The 15,000-nt window shown below is 45.0% G+C and overlaps 4 protein-coding genes across 6 annotated transcripts in view; 3 read left to right on the forward strand and 1 right to left on the reverse strand.

Moving 5' to 3' along the window:
* Positions 1 to 3,070, forward strand: part of wdr33 (WD repeat domain 33) — a 28,935-nt gene extending 25,865 nt beyond the window's left edge. The window contains exons 19-21 of the mRNA XM_088086027.1: positions 188 to 348; positions 880 to 1,053; positions 2,619 to 3,070. Coding sequence (XP_087942153.1) covers positions 188 to 348; positions 880 to 1,053; positions 2,619 to 2,779 — 496 coding nt within the window. The 3' untranslated portion in view covers positions 2,780 to 3,070. The remainder of the gene's footprint in view (positions 1 to 187; positions 349 to 879; positions 1,054 to 2,618) is intronic.
* Positions 3,071 to 4,454: 1,384 nt separating this feature from the next.
* sft2d3 (SFT2 domain containing 3) lies at positions 4,455 to 5,407 on the reverse strand. The gene has a single exon (XM_042514485.2). The coding sequence runs from the start codon at positions 5,369 to 5,371 to the stop codon at positions 4,676 to 4,678; it is 696 nt and encodes a 231-aa protein (XP_042370419.2). The 5' UTR covers positions 5,372 to 5,407; the 3' UTR covers positions 4,455 to 4,675.
* A 705-nt stretch (positions 5,408 to 6,112) lies between these two features.
* LOC121966130 (dual specificity protein phosphatase 18) lies at positions 6,113 to 9,848 on the forward strand. The gene is made up of 2 exons (XM_088086028.1): positions 6,113 to 6,566; positions 7,514 to 9,848. Exon 2 carries the CDS (start codon positions 7,523 to 7,525, stop codon positions 8,126 to 8,128), a length of 606 nt encoding a protein of 201 aa, XP_087942154.1. The 5' UTR covers positions 6,113 to 6,566; positions 7,514 to 7,522; the 3' UTR covers positions 8,129 to 9,848.
* Positions 9,849 to 10,297: 449 nt separating this feature from the next.
* The window catches only part of pex5lb (peroxisomal biogenesis factor 5-like b), a 57,703-nt gene continuing 53,000 nt past the window's right edge, over positions 10,298 to 15,000 (forward strand). The window contains exon 1 of one of the 3 annotated variants that reach the window (XM_088086031.1): positions 10,298 to 10,602. In XM_088086031.1, the coding sequence (XP_087942157.1) occupies positions 10,588 to 10,602 (15 nt within the window). In that variant the 5' untranslated portion in view covers positions 10,298 to 10,587. The remainder of the gene's footprint in view (positions 10,603 to 15,000) is intronic. The other 2 variants (XM_088086029.1, XM_088086030.1) reach the window with 2 other exon arrangements.

A 15,000-nucleotide genomic window follows, 5' to 3' on the forward strand; every position in this document is an offset into this window, starting at 1 on the left:
CCCTGATGAAGGGAAGGTTAATCCGATAATTAAGCGATGTATCGGTCGGGCTCTAGTCTAAATGTGTCTGAACCGGTCTAAAATAGTCTTAACCGGTCTGTCTGATCTGTTCTAAACCGGTTTTGATCTGGTCTGAGCCGGTTTGCGCTGGTTTGAACTGGTTTGACCCGGTGTCTGGGTGTCTCAGGTTCAGAGGAGGAGGCCCCGGCCGGCCCGGAGCTCGAGGTTACCCCGAGGAGTACGGCGGTCAGGAGGAGGGCTTCGACGGCGAGGAGATGGTCCGAGGCTGGGAGGGCGGAGTCAGAGGGAGGCCGCCGCTGCGAGGAGGAGGACCCCCCAGAGGAGGAGGTGGGTCACTGACCAAAAGTCAAAGGTCATAGAATATAGACATGAACAGGTTTTGTACAGTCATGAAAAACCTGGAAAGTCCTGGAATTTTCTTTTCACAAACCTGTACAATAACCTGATGTTTTCAAGGACCGTATGAAATGTGAAAATCCAACAATCATTTCTGTTTTTACAGTTTCTGGCTGATAAAGGGGCCATTTTTGAAAAATGTTAAAGAATTATTATGTTGTGTTTAAATCTGGTCAGACGTTATTGAGCTCTGACGAACCCCGCAAGAGTCGCTTCATTACTTTTTTTGTGGAAAGTGTCTTTTGGTCCCTTAATATGTCAGATAATAAAAAAACAGGTGTATTGTTACTGTTGTTATTACTGTTATCGTCCTCATCATTATTATTGTTATTATCATTGTTATTATTCTTATTGTTGATTTTTAAAAATGCTTTTGTTGAAAGCTCGTGTGATCGTCTCAAAGAGAACAGAACATCAGCTGTGTGCGGGCTCTTATTGTGGCGGTGTTCTTCCTGTCCGTAGGACACGACGGTTATCGGGACGTTCAGCAGATGCATGATGGGTCGTCTCCGGCCGGTCGCGAGCGCTCGTCCTCACTGCAGGGGATGGACATGGCGTCTCTGCCCCCCCGGAAGCGTCCGTGGCAGGACGGGCCGGGGGACCCCCGAGAGCGCGAGTCCCCGGGAGCCGACGGAGGTGAGGACGCCGTGGCGTTTCTTGTCTGCGTCGCTGCGGCGCCGCCTACAGGACAGAAAACACACTGTCGTCTTTTCTTGCGAGACAGACAGAGCCGTCTTCATGGAGGGTTTAATGTCATTTTTATTGACTGATGTATTTATTTAATTTATTTTGGAACAAAGATTCTCTCTTCAAACATTTTGGGATTTTTTTTCTCGAAAAAGTTTCTTTTCTTGAACGTGAACATTTTGATGACACTTTGACTATTTTTGAACATTTGAAGAAACATTTTGGAAAATTCTTTTTCTTTAGAAATTTACATTTTCTATCAGCAGTTTTTTGTTTTTGTAAAGATTATTTTTTGGGCATTTTTGCCTTTATTGGAAAGGACAGAGAGACAGTGTGAAGGACAGAGAGACAGTGTGAAGGACAGAGAGACAGTGTGAGGGACAGAGAGACAGTGTGAGGGACAGAGAGACAGTGAGGGACAGAGAGACAGTGAGGGACAGAGAGACAGTGTGAGGGACAGAGAGACAGTGAGGGACAGAGAGACAGTGTGAAGGACAGAGAGACAGTGTGAGGGACAGAGAGACAGTGTGAGGGACAGAGAGACAGTGAGGGACAGAGAGACAGTGTGAGGGACAGAGAGACAGTGAGGGACAGAGAGACAGTGTGAAGGACAGAGAGACAGTGTGAGGGACAGAGAGACAGTGTGAGGGACAGAGAGACAGTGTGAGGGACAGAGAGACAGTGTGAGGGACAGAGAGACAGTGAGGGACAGAGAGACAGTGTGGGACAGAGAGACAGTGAGGGACAGAGAGACAGTGTGAGGGACAGAGAGACAGTGAGGGACAGAGAGACAGTGTGAGGGACAGAGAGACAGTGAGGGAGAGAGAGACAGTGAGAGGGAGAGAGAGACAGTGAGGGACAGAGAGACAGTGTGAGGGACAGAGAGACAGTGAGGGACAGAGAGACAGTGTGAGGGACAGAGAGACAGTGTGAGGGACAGAGAGACAGTGTGAGGGACAGAGAGACAGTGAGGGACAGAGAGACAGTGTGAGGGACAGAGAGGGGACGACATGCAGTGAAGGGCTGTGAGCCGGAGTCAAACCCACGGCTGCTGCAGTGAGGACATACATGGGACGCCTGCTCTGTCCACTGAGCGGGCGCGCCCCTATTTTTAAATACGATATTTTTTTCTTTAAACATTTTTTCAGTATTTAAATTCAGAAATGTGGGTCTTTCATAGAGGAAAAAATCAGTGATGTTTTTCTTTTTAAAGCCATTTTTAAAGAAAACATTTCGGTAATTTTTTTATAGAAACGTTTGTGATTTTTAAAGAAAACATTTCGGTAATTTTTTTATAGAAACGTTTGTGATTTTTAAAGAAAACATTTCGGTAATTTTTTTATAGAAACATTTGTGATTTTTAAAGAAAACATTTCGGTAATTTTTATCAAATGTTTAATAGAAGTAATAAAGTTGTAAATATCAGAATCAGCTGATCGTTAAACGGAATAAAAAACAAATTGAATATGAAGTTTAAAATCTGAAAGTCTCGTGTCCCCCGTCTGTCCCTGCAGGTCGGCCCCTCCAGAGGGACGACGGTGGTTACGGTCCGCCCATTCGAGGACGAGGCGGCTGGAGTCCTGGAGGAGGACCTGGACTTGGACCAGGACCGGGGCTCAGGAGAGGAGGACCAGTGCTCAGGGGACCGCCGAGGGGGGGCGTCCGGGGACGGTAGTCCTCTCCTCGGGCCGTCCGGTCCCCGCTGGTCCCCCCACAGAGCGCAGACCAAGTCCAGATCCTGAGCCCCCCCCCCCAAGACAAACTGTGGGTCACGTGACACCTCCAGGTCGGTGCTGCTGTGGGGGCGCCGGTCTGTGATTGGACGGACAGATACTTTGTAAGATATTGTAGAGAATCATCGGCCGTCTTTTATTTCAGTCACTTCGTCTTGTTGCTTTTTGTAAAAGATTTCTATGTTTTTGTGTTTTCACTGAGGTGGACAATAAAGATTCACACTTCAACTCCATCGTTACCAAACGAGGCGCCGCGTCGTTAAACCTCCGGCAGCCTCGCGCTGGCCGCAGCGGGGCGGCGTCATCACCGGCAGGGACCGTTTGTTATTTATTAGAGGAGGGGCCGAAAGCAGTCACGTTTGAATCACTGAGGGGGAACGACGTTTTAGAGAAACCGTCCTCCGAACCGCCCGCAGCTTTTCTTTCAAATTCAACAAAGGAAGTTTTTTCTATAAAATATGTTTTGCTGATTTTTACCAAAATTTCTTTTGGTGAGGTTTTTTTTTTAGGATAACATTTTAGCTTTTTCTTTTACTTTAAATTTTTTTCCCTGTTTTTTTTTGTAAAAATGTTTGGATATTTTTAAAGAAAACATCTGGGCATTTTTTTCTATAAAAATTCGAGGCAACTGTTTATCTTAAATTCTGGCAATTAAAAAACTTTTTTTTTTCATAGAAATAACTTTTTTCTTTACATTTTTTTTTTTACGATGAAGGGAAACATTTTTCTTTATTAAAAATGTTGGCAGTTTATTTGTCCTTAAAAGTTTTTTGCAATCTTTTAAAATATTTTTTTCCTAGTCAAAAAAAAAAACTTTTTGGCTTTCCTTGAAACTTTTTGGATTTTGTCTTAAAAATGTCACATTTGAATTAATCACATTAAATGTTTCACTATATTTCATTTACACGCTTTCAGCCGTAAACCTGATTAGAAACGATATGAAGAGAAATAAAATTTACAAATATTCGTAAACTTTCTATAAAGAAACATGTTGTTTACAGTCGAACCTCAGAGTCTGTAAACAAACAACCCTGAAAACATTCATCACACTTCGGTTTTCCTCCCGACACTTTCGAAAGTTCACCTCCCCAAAACCAAAACCTGTCAGTTTTTATGGGCTCAGAATATCTGGTTTTATTAATATTATTGTCGCTATCGTCTGTTCACTGCGACCCTTTAAGGAATGAAACGATTATCGTTATTTTAGTTTGGACAAATATTTTATTATAACTGAAATCATTTCTGAAAAAATGGAATTATGTGTAACAGGTGAGACTGAATCTGCTGCTGCTCTCCGAAAATATACACCCCAGAGTTTACCGTCCGCACAGCAAAATACGCCTGAGTACACACAGCGAGTACGCACTGTGAGTACACACAGTGAGTACACACTGTGAGTACACACAGCGAGTACACACAGCGAGTACGCACTGTGAGTACACACAGCGAGTACACACTGCAAGTACTCAGTGTGTGTACACAGTACACAGTCTTAGCACTAAATGTGTGTGACACCTGCAGCCATCATTAGTCTTTATTTCTTTCTGGTATTTTTCTTCACTCAAAAAACCTTTTTTCTGATTTAAAGAGAAAAAGTTTCACAGTTCAAACGTGAAACTTTCTTTGGTCCTGTGACCAGCAGCAACAGTCTGACCTGCAGGGCAGCGTTCAGGGTTCACTCATCAATAATCAATAATCAGAGTGTGCCCGGCATGTTCAGGGTCCATCAGTCAATCATCGATAATCAGAGTGCGGCCCCCCACTGGGCGGTCCGTGTCCTCCGGGGCCCTCCGGACCCGCCGCGGCTCTGTGCCCGGCCTCCGGCGCGCTCTGCCCGGTCAGATGGGCATGGTCTTCCCGGTGACGGTCCTTTTGATGGCGGACGCCGCCATGCCGCCCATGAAGCGGATCCCGGCGCTGCCTCCGGGCAGCAGCGACACCAGGCAGCCGACGATGACGGCGACCTGCAGGGCGGCTCCCAGCGCGGTGAGCACGGTGCTGTGGAGGCTCAGCGCCGCGTACAGAGTCCCTCCCAGGGCGCACAGGTAGACGGCGGCCCCGGGGGAGGTGTGCAGGCCGGCGGCCAGCCTGCTGGGGCCCCGCAGCACCGCCGCGGCCGCGATGGCGAACAGCGAGCCGAGCGACCAGAGCAGCGCGAACTTGCGGGCGTACAGCAGCAGCAGCGGGGCGTAGAGCGCCGACAGCCCGAAGCACAGCGCCGACAGCCCGCCGCAGACTGCGCAGGCCGCCAGCCGCTGCCGCCGGCTCATGCCCGGCAGGCACGGGTCCGGCTCGGCCGACCACGGCCACGAGAAGCCGCCGTTTCCGCCGGAGCTCTGAGCGGACGGACCGCCGCCGCGGCTCCCGGACCACGGACTCGACCAGCGGCCGAACCAGCTCCCCGACACCGGCTCCGGGTCGTCCAGGTCCACCGCGCAGCTGGAGCCGGACTGGGAGATGGTCTTGGCGCCGCCGCCTTTGGACTGCTTGGACTGGGCCAGATACTCCTGCAGCTGCCGGTTCAGTTCCGCCATGACGGAGCGAGCTAACAGGCTAACTGTTAGCGGGCCGCTTCCGGCTGCCGCTTCCTGTAAACATCCGGCTTCCTCACAACAAAGCGTCAGGGGTCAGGGGTCAGGGGTCAGCGTTAGGGACCGTTGGTTATTTATGAGAGCGGAGGGGGTGCTGCACGAAGGGGGGGTCAGATGATGTTTGAAGCTCTGTGGAAGGACTGATGTTTTATTAATTAATTGTCTTTAGGGAGGAAAATACAACTTTAAATGGCTTTATTTTGGATTTAATATATTTTTGTTCTTCAGCTTCGGTGATTTGTAAAGAAGCATTTTCACATTTATTTTATTATTATGTTTTTGCCAGTTTTAAAACATAACTTGTGTTACAAACATTTTGACTTTTTTTAATCCTTAAACATTTTTGTCTTTAAAACTTTGAATAATAATTATAATACATAACAACAATAATAACAATAATTCTAACAATACCTAACAACAACAACAATATTATTAATAATTGTAATTTTAATAACAGGACAGAAGAAGCAGAATTTTCAGGAAGCCCATCTGAATTTATCACATTTATATCATTCTCTATTTAAAAAAATACATTTGACACATTTAATACATATATATGTATAATTATTCTTATTATTTAAATTATTATTAATTATAATTAATTTATTATTAATTATTATTAATTTATTATTAATTATTATTAATTTATTAATTATTATTAATTATTATTATTTATTTTTTTTAAATCTGTTTGTTTTTTTTTAAGCATATTCCTTTATATTCTATTAATAATGTTTGCTCTTCATTCTCTGTTCTTACTGCATGGCGCTGCTACATCCCAATTTCTCAGGTTTGAGATCAATAAAGTATATCTATCTATCTATCTATCTATCTATCTATCTATCTATCTATCTATCTATCTATCTATCTATCTTATGGTTTCAGTCACGTGACTCCAGGAGCAGTTTTTCAGCTGTCAGACTAAAATTAACCCTTCAGGTCATTGGACAGCTGACTGACACACACAGCCTTCTACGGTATCGTCTGTGTGTGTGTGTGTGTGTGTGTGTGTGTGTGTGTGTGTGTGTGTGTGTGTGTGTGTGTGTGTGTGTGTGTGTGTGTGTGTGTGTGTTCATTCAGGGCTGTGATCAGAGGAAGAAACATCAGAAACGAAAGAGAAGGAACCGACCAGCAGCAGGTAATACACACACACACACACACACACACACACACACACACACACACACACACACACACAGACAGAGAATTTTAAACATTTTAAACAGAAAGCGTGTCAGAGTTCAGCTGGAACATTTAGTCCATAAACAGATGAAGCAGAGACAGAAAATGATTGTGAAAATGTTTTGATGGTTGAAGCTATTTTTCATGCAAAAACTTTCAGTTTCAGGTTTAGGACTTTAGGACTTTAGGACTTTAGGATTTTAGGATTTTAGGACTTTAGGACTTTAGGATTTTAGGACTTTAGGACTTTAGGATTTTAGGACTTTAGGACTTCAGGATTTTAGGACTTCAGGACTTTAGGAATTTAGGACTTTAGGACTTTAGGATTTTAGGACTTTAGGACTTTAGGATTTTAGGACTTTAGGACTTCAGGATTTTAGGACTTTAGGACTTTAAGACTTGGGGACTTGGGGACTTTAGGACTTCAGGACTTCAGGACTTTAGGACTTCAGGACTTTAGGAATTTAGGACTTTAGGACTTTAGGATTTTAGGATTTTAGGACTTTAGGACTTCAGGACTTTAGGAATTTAGGACTTTAGGACTTTAGGATTTTAGGACTTTAGGACTTTAGGATTTTAGGACTTTAGGACTTCAGGATTTTAGGACTTTAGGACTTTAAGACTTGGGGACTTGGGGACTTGGGGACTTCAGGACTTTAGGACTTCAGGACTTTAGGACTTTAGGACTTCAGGACTTCAGGACTTTAAGACTTTAGGACTTTAGGACTTTAGGACTTTAGGACTTCAGGACTTTAGGACTTTAGGACTTCGGCCTACGAACGCTCTTGCTGTTTTCACGGACCTCCAGAGTACAAGTACAGTGTTGTGTTGTGTACTTTTACTGCATTGGAGGGTCTGAGTACTTCCTGTGGTGCACTGACCCCGCCATGTGTTTCCTGGCAGGTCGGCGTCATGTCGCTGTCTCAGATCACGCCCACCCTGTTCCTCAGCGGCGCCGACGCCGCCCTCAACGCCTCGCTGTTGTCACAGAAGGGCATCACCCTGATAGTCAACGCCACGCTCAGCCACACATGCCCCGCCTACCCGGGCGTGGAGTGTGTGCGCGTCCCTGTGTCCGACCTGCCCAGCGCCCGTCTCGGAGACCACTTCGACCGCGTGGCTGAGCGTATCCACAGCAACCGTGCGGGGGGTACCCTGGTGCACTGCGCGGTTGGCATGAGCCGCTCGCCGGCGCTGGTGATGGCGTACCTGATGCGGTACCGTGGCGTGACGCTGTGCCAGGCGCACCGCTGGGTCCGGGACAGCCGTCCCTTCGTCCGGATCAACGCCGGCTTCTGGGAGCAGCTGCTGCAGTACGAGCGCCGGCTGTACGGGAGGAACACCGTCAGAGTGGCCACGCTGCCAGACACGCCCCCGCTGACCCCGAGGACGCTGAGGGTGCCGCCGCCACCGCAGCCGAACCGGCTGACACTGGTCCCGCAGTCTCCTCAGATGAGCCGTGCAGTGATGACGCCCACTAACAGGAGAAGAAGAGGAGCCCGATCCAGCCGAGTCTGAGCGCCGCATCAACGCCAACACGCCACAAACACCACCCACAATGCACCTCCAGGTCAGGGCGGGACCACCTGCAATCAGACTGACTCCACACGTCACCTCTCTGACGTCACCACAGGGGGCGTGACCAGAGCTGCCGTGACGTCGCCGCAGGGGGCGTGGTCTCAGTTATTCCGTGGGTTCGGTTTTGGTGTCAGAGTGAGCGCTCTCTCCTGTCAGACAGCAGCTTTGGTTCGTCTGTCTGATTAATTCAATATTTTGGGATTTTAAACAGATCTGCAGATTCGGCGTTAACGTTTTCATCTCGATGTTATAAACGTGTTTATAAACATTTTATTGTTTGAATCGAGTTTTAAAGCTGCAGTGACGAATCCGGAGGAAGAGACCACGTCCTGTCAGGGTTTGAGGACATTTCAAGGATTTTAGGTAATTTCTAAGAATTTGGGACGGTTCTGGGATTTTGGACCAGTTCTATGATTTAAGGACGTGTCTTGGATTTAAGGACATTTTAATCTGCAGAGAGGCCGATACAAACAAATTGGACAAATTCCAAAAAGACTAAAATGTAAATCCAAGGAGAGATTCACAAACGACAAAAACACTGAAAAATCAAAACTAGACTGAGAAAAATCGGAGAGCTGTAAAACAGATTTTCATGTTTTTATTGGTTCATAAATGAATCAAAAGTCTTCACAGATGATTTTTATGTTTCTTCGTTTATCTGCAGATCTGTTCAAATCGATTTTTAAAACGTTTTTCTGCTCTGTTAGCTGTTAGCTCAGCAGCTAACTACAAGAGGTCACTGCGTTGCAGAGACTTTGGATCCAAAGGAAGACGGGACCCCGGACCCTGGACCCCCGAACTTGGACTCTGGACCCTGGTTGCGTTCGGCACCCAGGGTCGACAGAGAGGACGCTCAGATGACACTTTTTTTTTCTTTTTTCTGTTCTTTAGCAGACGTTTATTTTTCATTGTTTTGTGAGATTTTCAGTTTCTGGGTCCAAAGTTTCTCCTTCGTCTCTGAAAATCAGGACTTTCCAGCACGACAGCTGCTGCTCAGGATTTTAAACATGTGGGACCGCGTGGATTTTACAAAACAACAATTTCTCCACAATGAAGTGATGTAGATTTCTCTGCTGACCACAGACGGAAGATTTTTAAAAACCTTTTTTTCTTTCCTTTAAGAAAATTAATTAGAATATTAATTCATTTTTTTTTCTTTAAAAATGTGTTGGGGATATTTAAAGAAAAAAATGTTTTCTTTAAAAAGAAAATTAACAAAAAAAAAGGAAATCAAAGTTTTAAAGAAATAAAGTCCCAAAGTTTTTAAAAATCATCAAAAGTTTTTGAAGAAAAAAAACAAAGACCAGAGCCGTCCTCTCCACGCAGCACGGCGGCTGTAGATTTGGCCGTTTGAGCGAGGCGGTCTGCGGAGACCGACTCGCTCTCGGAGCCAGCCCCTGGTGGACATTAGAGGGACTGCAGCTTTTGGATTCAGGATTCAGAGCTGCAGGATGCTGCTCGCTAAGTTACAATTAAAAAAATGTCAGTAAATGTGAAAACTAAAAATAAACGCACATTTGTTTGTGATGGAAGGTTTTGTCGGTATTTCTGGTATTGTCATTGTCGTCATGGTAACCGCCATCTTCTCACGGTACGAGGGGTTAATCGAGTTCATGACATTTCCAGAAGATGACAAATTCATTCTTTTTAGTTTCATGTTGTGGGTTTTTGTTTGCAGGATCACAGAACTAAGACTAAGCCTGCTCTGTTAGGGGCCACTTTTGCACAATGACATGAGGCCAGGGGCCAGTCACAGCTGCCCATATATGTTTCTAGGATTTTAGGATGTTTTGAGGATTTCAGGTAAGGCAACTTTATTTTACTCGTACTTTAGGGTGCAGGCAGCGGTTTCAGGACCGCAGAGCTATGACCTGGAGGCGTATCGAAGACAGACGGGGACCGGAGCGTCAGCGCTGAGTATGAATGAAGTTTAAGTCAGATTTCGGTGGTATTTATTAAAGCGGTCCTGAAACTGCTGCCTGCAGATAAATACTGCTGTTGGAATGATGTCCGAAAGTATCAGAAAAGTGGTATCGCAGCAGGTTTCAAAGGGTTAAATTCTGGCTCTTATTGTGAAATCCCTTACAGGAAATGGGCGTGTGTTTCCGGTCAGCGTGACTTCGGAGCAGCTCGGGCGGACTCGTCTCGGCTCGGTCTATTTTCATCCTCCCTCCAGCAGAGCGGAGCGACATGAGCCCCGGAGCCCCGGACAGGCTGCACGGAGAGGACCGGGACCCAGAACCGAGCGGAGCGGCGAGTCGGGCGGCAGCGCGGAGCCGGACACCGGCGGCCCCCTGCGGAGGCTCCGGACACAGCGGCCCCGGGGACGGAGCGAGCGGAGCCGGGCTGCGGAGCACCGCCGGCGGCTGCAGCTGCGGGCGGAGCGGCGCCTCACAGACATGTACCAGGTCCAGGTGAGTTCGCCTGCAGCCCGCACTCAGCCGGCCGCCTCCCCGGCACAGTGAACCGGGACCCGGGCATGAAATGTGAGCACCGCCGCGTCTCTGAGCAACAAAGAGTCCGGCGGAGGAAATGTTTGACTGTTAACTCTTTAAAAGCTGAGCAGAAACACCGCGAAGAAATGACCCCAAAACCAGCAAGAAATTAGAAAAAAGATACGAGAAAATTACCGGAAAATTAGTTTTAAAAAGAAATGGCAAAAACAACAACAACCAAACAAACCCAAAGGCAAACAAGACGCGGAAATGTGCTTAAAAATATAGTTCAGCACCATAATTCAAATATGTAATTCTAATTATTTAAAAAAAAACATGGAAGAAGGATACCAGCAACACAGAAATGACCCCAAAATCAGCAAGAAACGCTTAAAAAGTGTCAGAAAATTATCTATTGTCTGAAAATTAGTTAAAACCAACAAACAAATGAATAATTAAAAGGGAGGGATTAAAAAAAGAGGAGTCACAGCGGCCACCTACGTTTTTAAAAGTTTCTGACATTTCTCTGATTTTTGGACGTTTTAAGGATTTTTGGATGTTTCGAGGATTTTGTGTCCAGGCAGAAATGTTTCACAGTGAACTCAGAAACCTGAGCAAAAACACGGGAAGAAATGACCCAAAAATCAGCAAGAAGTAGTACAAACAAATAGCCTAATTAAATACAAATAAATAAATAAATAAGACATTACCTGAAAATGGTGCTTAAAAATTAGTTTTGTAACACTGTTTTGAATATGAACTTATTACATATAGTTTTTTTTCTTCGACATTTTCCCTTAACGTTTCAAAAATATTTGTCTCAATCTTATTTCTTGCAAGTTAGGAACATTTCTTACCGAGCTGCTCATTGCATTTTTTCAGTGTTTCTGAAAGAAATCACACCAATGTGCTCAGAGCTGAAGGGGTTAAACTCTTGAAACCTGAGCACATTGGTTTGTTTTTTCCCCAAAACATGGAAAAAAGGGCAGCTTAACAAAAAATGACTCAAAAATTAATATAAAGAGATAAAACACAATTACTTGAAAAAAAAAAGGCCAAAAACAAAAGAAAAACAGCCAAGAAGTTGACCTGAAACAAGCTGCTAAACAGTTAGTTACATGACATAAATACATAATATAAAGTAAAGACAAATATATATATATATATATATATATATATATATATATATATATATATATATATATATATATATATATATATATATATATATATATATGTTCTCAACATTTTTAAAAAAAAGCTAAATTTGGGGTTTTTCACATTTTACTAATTTCTTGCAGTTTGTGGGACATTTCTTGCCAAGTTGCTTTTTGCCGTTTCCACACATTTTCTTAAAAATCAGACCGATGCGCTCAGAGTTTAAGGGTTAAATACTTGTGAAAAGCGTCAGAAAGCAGCATAAGAAAAGTGATGTGGCTCCAGCTTTAAAGGGTTAAACCTGAATCGTATTTGACAGGATTTGGATGTCCTGACAGTCATCTTTTTATGTGGCAATTTTGTATCGATACACAAACGCCGAGTTTCTTCTTTTAATAATATAAGGAGGGTTCATACAGTCATGGAAAACCTGGAAAAGTCATGGAATCTTGTTTCACAAACCTGTATGATAACACATGATGTGTTCAAGGACTGTCCGTAATTTAAAAATCACCCCAAAATTTGAAATATTATCCCTAAAAAATAAAACAAACAAACAAACAAACAAAAAAAATGGCCGGCCGAGCTCCGACACGATGTTTTCCCACGACGCTGCTGCTACTTTAACGGATGGATGTTTGGACGGATGGATGATGGTTGGATGTTAAAGGTTGGATGGATGTTGGTCTGGTTAGTCTGTGAGGATCAGAGTCTCCTCTGGTCTTGAGTCAGTTTGTGATCTGGTTTTTCGGATTTGTTGGTCCGTTCAGCGGTGAGTGTGTGCAGAGAGCACGGGTCGTCTGATTGGACGTTTGAAGAGAGACGAGTGTTTGATGTTTGGGACAAAGTGCAGATGAAACGCAGCCGACGCTCTGATGTGAGCGCGTCTGAAACGCCTCCGCGCGCTCTGAGCCGCCGTCGCTCTGAGCCGCCGTCGCTCTGAGCCGCCGTCGCTCTGCGGTCACCTCAGATTCATCATGAAGCTCAGATTCCCCGAAAATCACATCGACACTCACTGAGCACCAACAATACACTGAGGTGTGAACGTTCACGATGTTTAAAAACACAGATAATAATAATACTAATAATAAAATAATTATAATAACAATAATAATAATAATAACAGTCTGTCTGGTCTGACTGTTCTGTCTGTCGTGTCGGTCGTGTCTGTTGCGTCGGTTGTGTCGGTCGTGTCTGTTGTGTCGGTCGTGTCTGTTGTGTCTGTTGTGTCGGTCGTGTCTGGTGTGTCGGTCGTGTCTGTTGTGTCTGTTGTGTCTGTTGTGTCTGTTGTGTCTGTTGTGTTGGTTGTGTCTGTTGTGTCGGTCGTGTCTGTTGTGTCGGTCGTGTCTGGTGTGTCGGTCGTGTCTGTTGTGTCGGTTGTGTTGGTTGTGTCTGTTGTGTCGGTCGTGTCTGGTGTGTCGGTCGTGTCTGTTGTGTTGGTTGTGTCTGTTGTGTCGGTCGTGTCTGTTGTGTCTGGTCTGTCGTGTCGGTCGTGTCTGTTGTGTCGGTCGTATCTGTTGTGTCGGTCGTGTCTGTTGTGTCGGTCGTGTCGGTCGCGTCTGTCGTGTCGGTCGTGTCTGTTGTGTCGGTCGTGTCTGTTGTGTCGGTCGCGTCTGTTGTGTCTGTTGTTTCGGTCGTGTCTGTTGTGTCGGTCGTGTCTGTTGTGTCTGTTGTTTCGGTCGTGTCTGTTGTGTCGGTCGTGTCTGTTGTGTCGGTCGCGTCTGTTGTGTCTGTTGTTTCGGTCGTGTCTGTTGTGTTGGTCGTGTCTGTTGTGTCGGTCGTGTCTGTTGTGTTGGTCGTGTCTGTTGTGTCGGTCGTGTCTGTTGTGTCGGTCGTGTCTGTTGTGTTGGTCGTGTCGGTTGTGTCTGTTGTGTCGGTCGTGTCTGTTGTGTCTGTTGTGTCTGTTGTGTTGGTCGTGTCTGTTGTGTCTGTTGTGTTGGTTGTGTCTGTTGTGTCTGTTGTGTTGGTCGTGTCTGTTGTGTTGGTCGTGTCTGTTGTGTCTGTTGTGTCGGTCGTGTCTGTTGTGTCTGTTGTGTCTGTTGTGTTGGTCGTGTCTGTTGTGTCTGTTGTGTCGGTTGTGTCTGTTGTGTCTGTTGTGTCTGTCGTGTCTGTTGTGTCTGTTGTGTTGGTCGTGTCTGTTGTGTCTGTCGTGTCGGTCGTGTCTGTTGTGTCGGTCGTGTCTGTTGTGTCGGTCGTGTCTGTTGTGTCGCCCTGCTGGGATAAATAAAGTTGTTTGGAGTTGAATGAAGTTCGGTCCCGTCTTTGACTCCGTGTTCTTTGTTTGGGGAGCAGTTGTACAGACGGAGTCCGGACGTGTCTAATTTAGGCCGTTTGGAGGGTTTCCGGATGTATTGAGGGTCTGTGTTGCTTTGACATTATTTGGGGGGGTTCCCTTTGTTTTCTAGCACAGCTGTAGATTGACAGGAAATGTGGGAGAGAGGGGGAATGACACGCGGCAAAGGACCACAGGCGGGAATCAAACCTGTGCCGCCTCTAAGGCCTCAGCATGTGCGGCGCACGCTGTAGCAGGTGAGCTAGAGGCCCCTTATTTATGGTTTTAGGACATTTCTGAGATTTTAGGAACTTTCCTGGATTTCAGTACATTTCGATGATTTTACGATGTTTCTAGATTTTCAGGTCTTTCTAATATTTTAGGTAGGGCTGGGTGCTACGGAAAAAAGTCTTATCACGATATTTTTTTCACAGGAGTCGATATCGATATATGTCACGGTTTACATCAAATCAGTATTTCTGTGGAGCTTAAAGGTCCCTTTGACTCCTCAGTGAGATATGAAGATATCATCAGGTTCATTTAGGTTAAATATTTATTTTATATTGTTTCATATAACATGACAAATATACTGTAGAACAGCATCACCAGCTGGAGGACCTATTCTACTAAAACTCACAGAGGTCCAGGTACTAAAATGTCCTCCCAGCAAAGGTCCGAGCCTCACACCTAAAATCAATATCACCATTAACTGAACATTTTACTTTGATGACGATTAATGATCGATTATTTTGTTTTTGCTTTTTTGTGGTTTGTTTTTTGCCCTCATAGTTCACTGACACAGTGTCATGTGACCATGGTGTGTTGGAGTGTAATAAACATATGATTTACTATTATTTATTAAACTTTCCAGCATTATATAAAAATGAAAAGCTCCATCTGAAACAAACTTCAGGTAAATTGAAGCATTTAAAGCGTTTAAACACAAA

This window comes from Plectropomus leopardus, chromosome 12 (assembly GCF_026936395.1).
Source record: "Plectropomus leopardus strain MGB_pleo_1.0 chromosome 12, ASM2693639v1, whole genome shotgun sequence".
Classification (NCBI taxonomy): Eukaryota; Metazoa; Chordata; class Actinopteri; order Perciformes; family Serranidae; genus Plectropomus; species Plectropomus leopardus.

Bases quoted from the DNA above. Each gene is read 5' to 3' on its own strand.
- sft2d3 (XM_042514485.2), bottom strand. From the start codon at position 5,371: ATGGCGGAACTGAACCGGCAGCTGCAGGAGTATCTGGCCCAGTCCAAG.
- LOC121966130 (XM_088086028.1), top strand. From the start codon at position 7,523: ATGTCGCTGTCTCAGATCACGCCCACCCTGTTCCTCAGCGGCGCCGAC.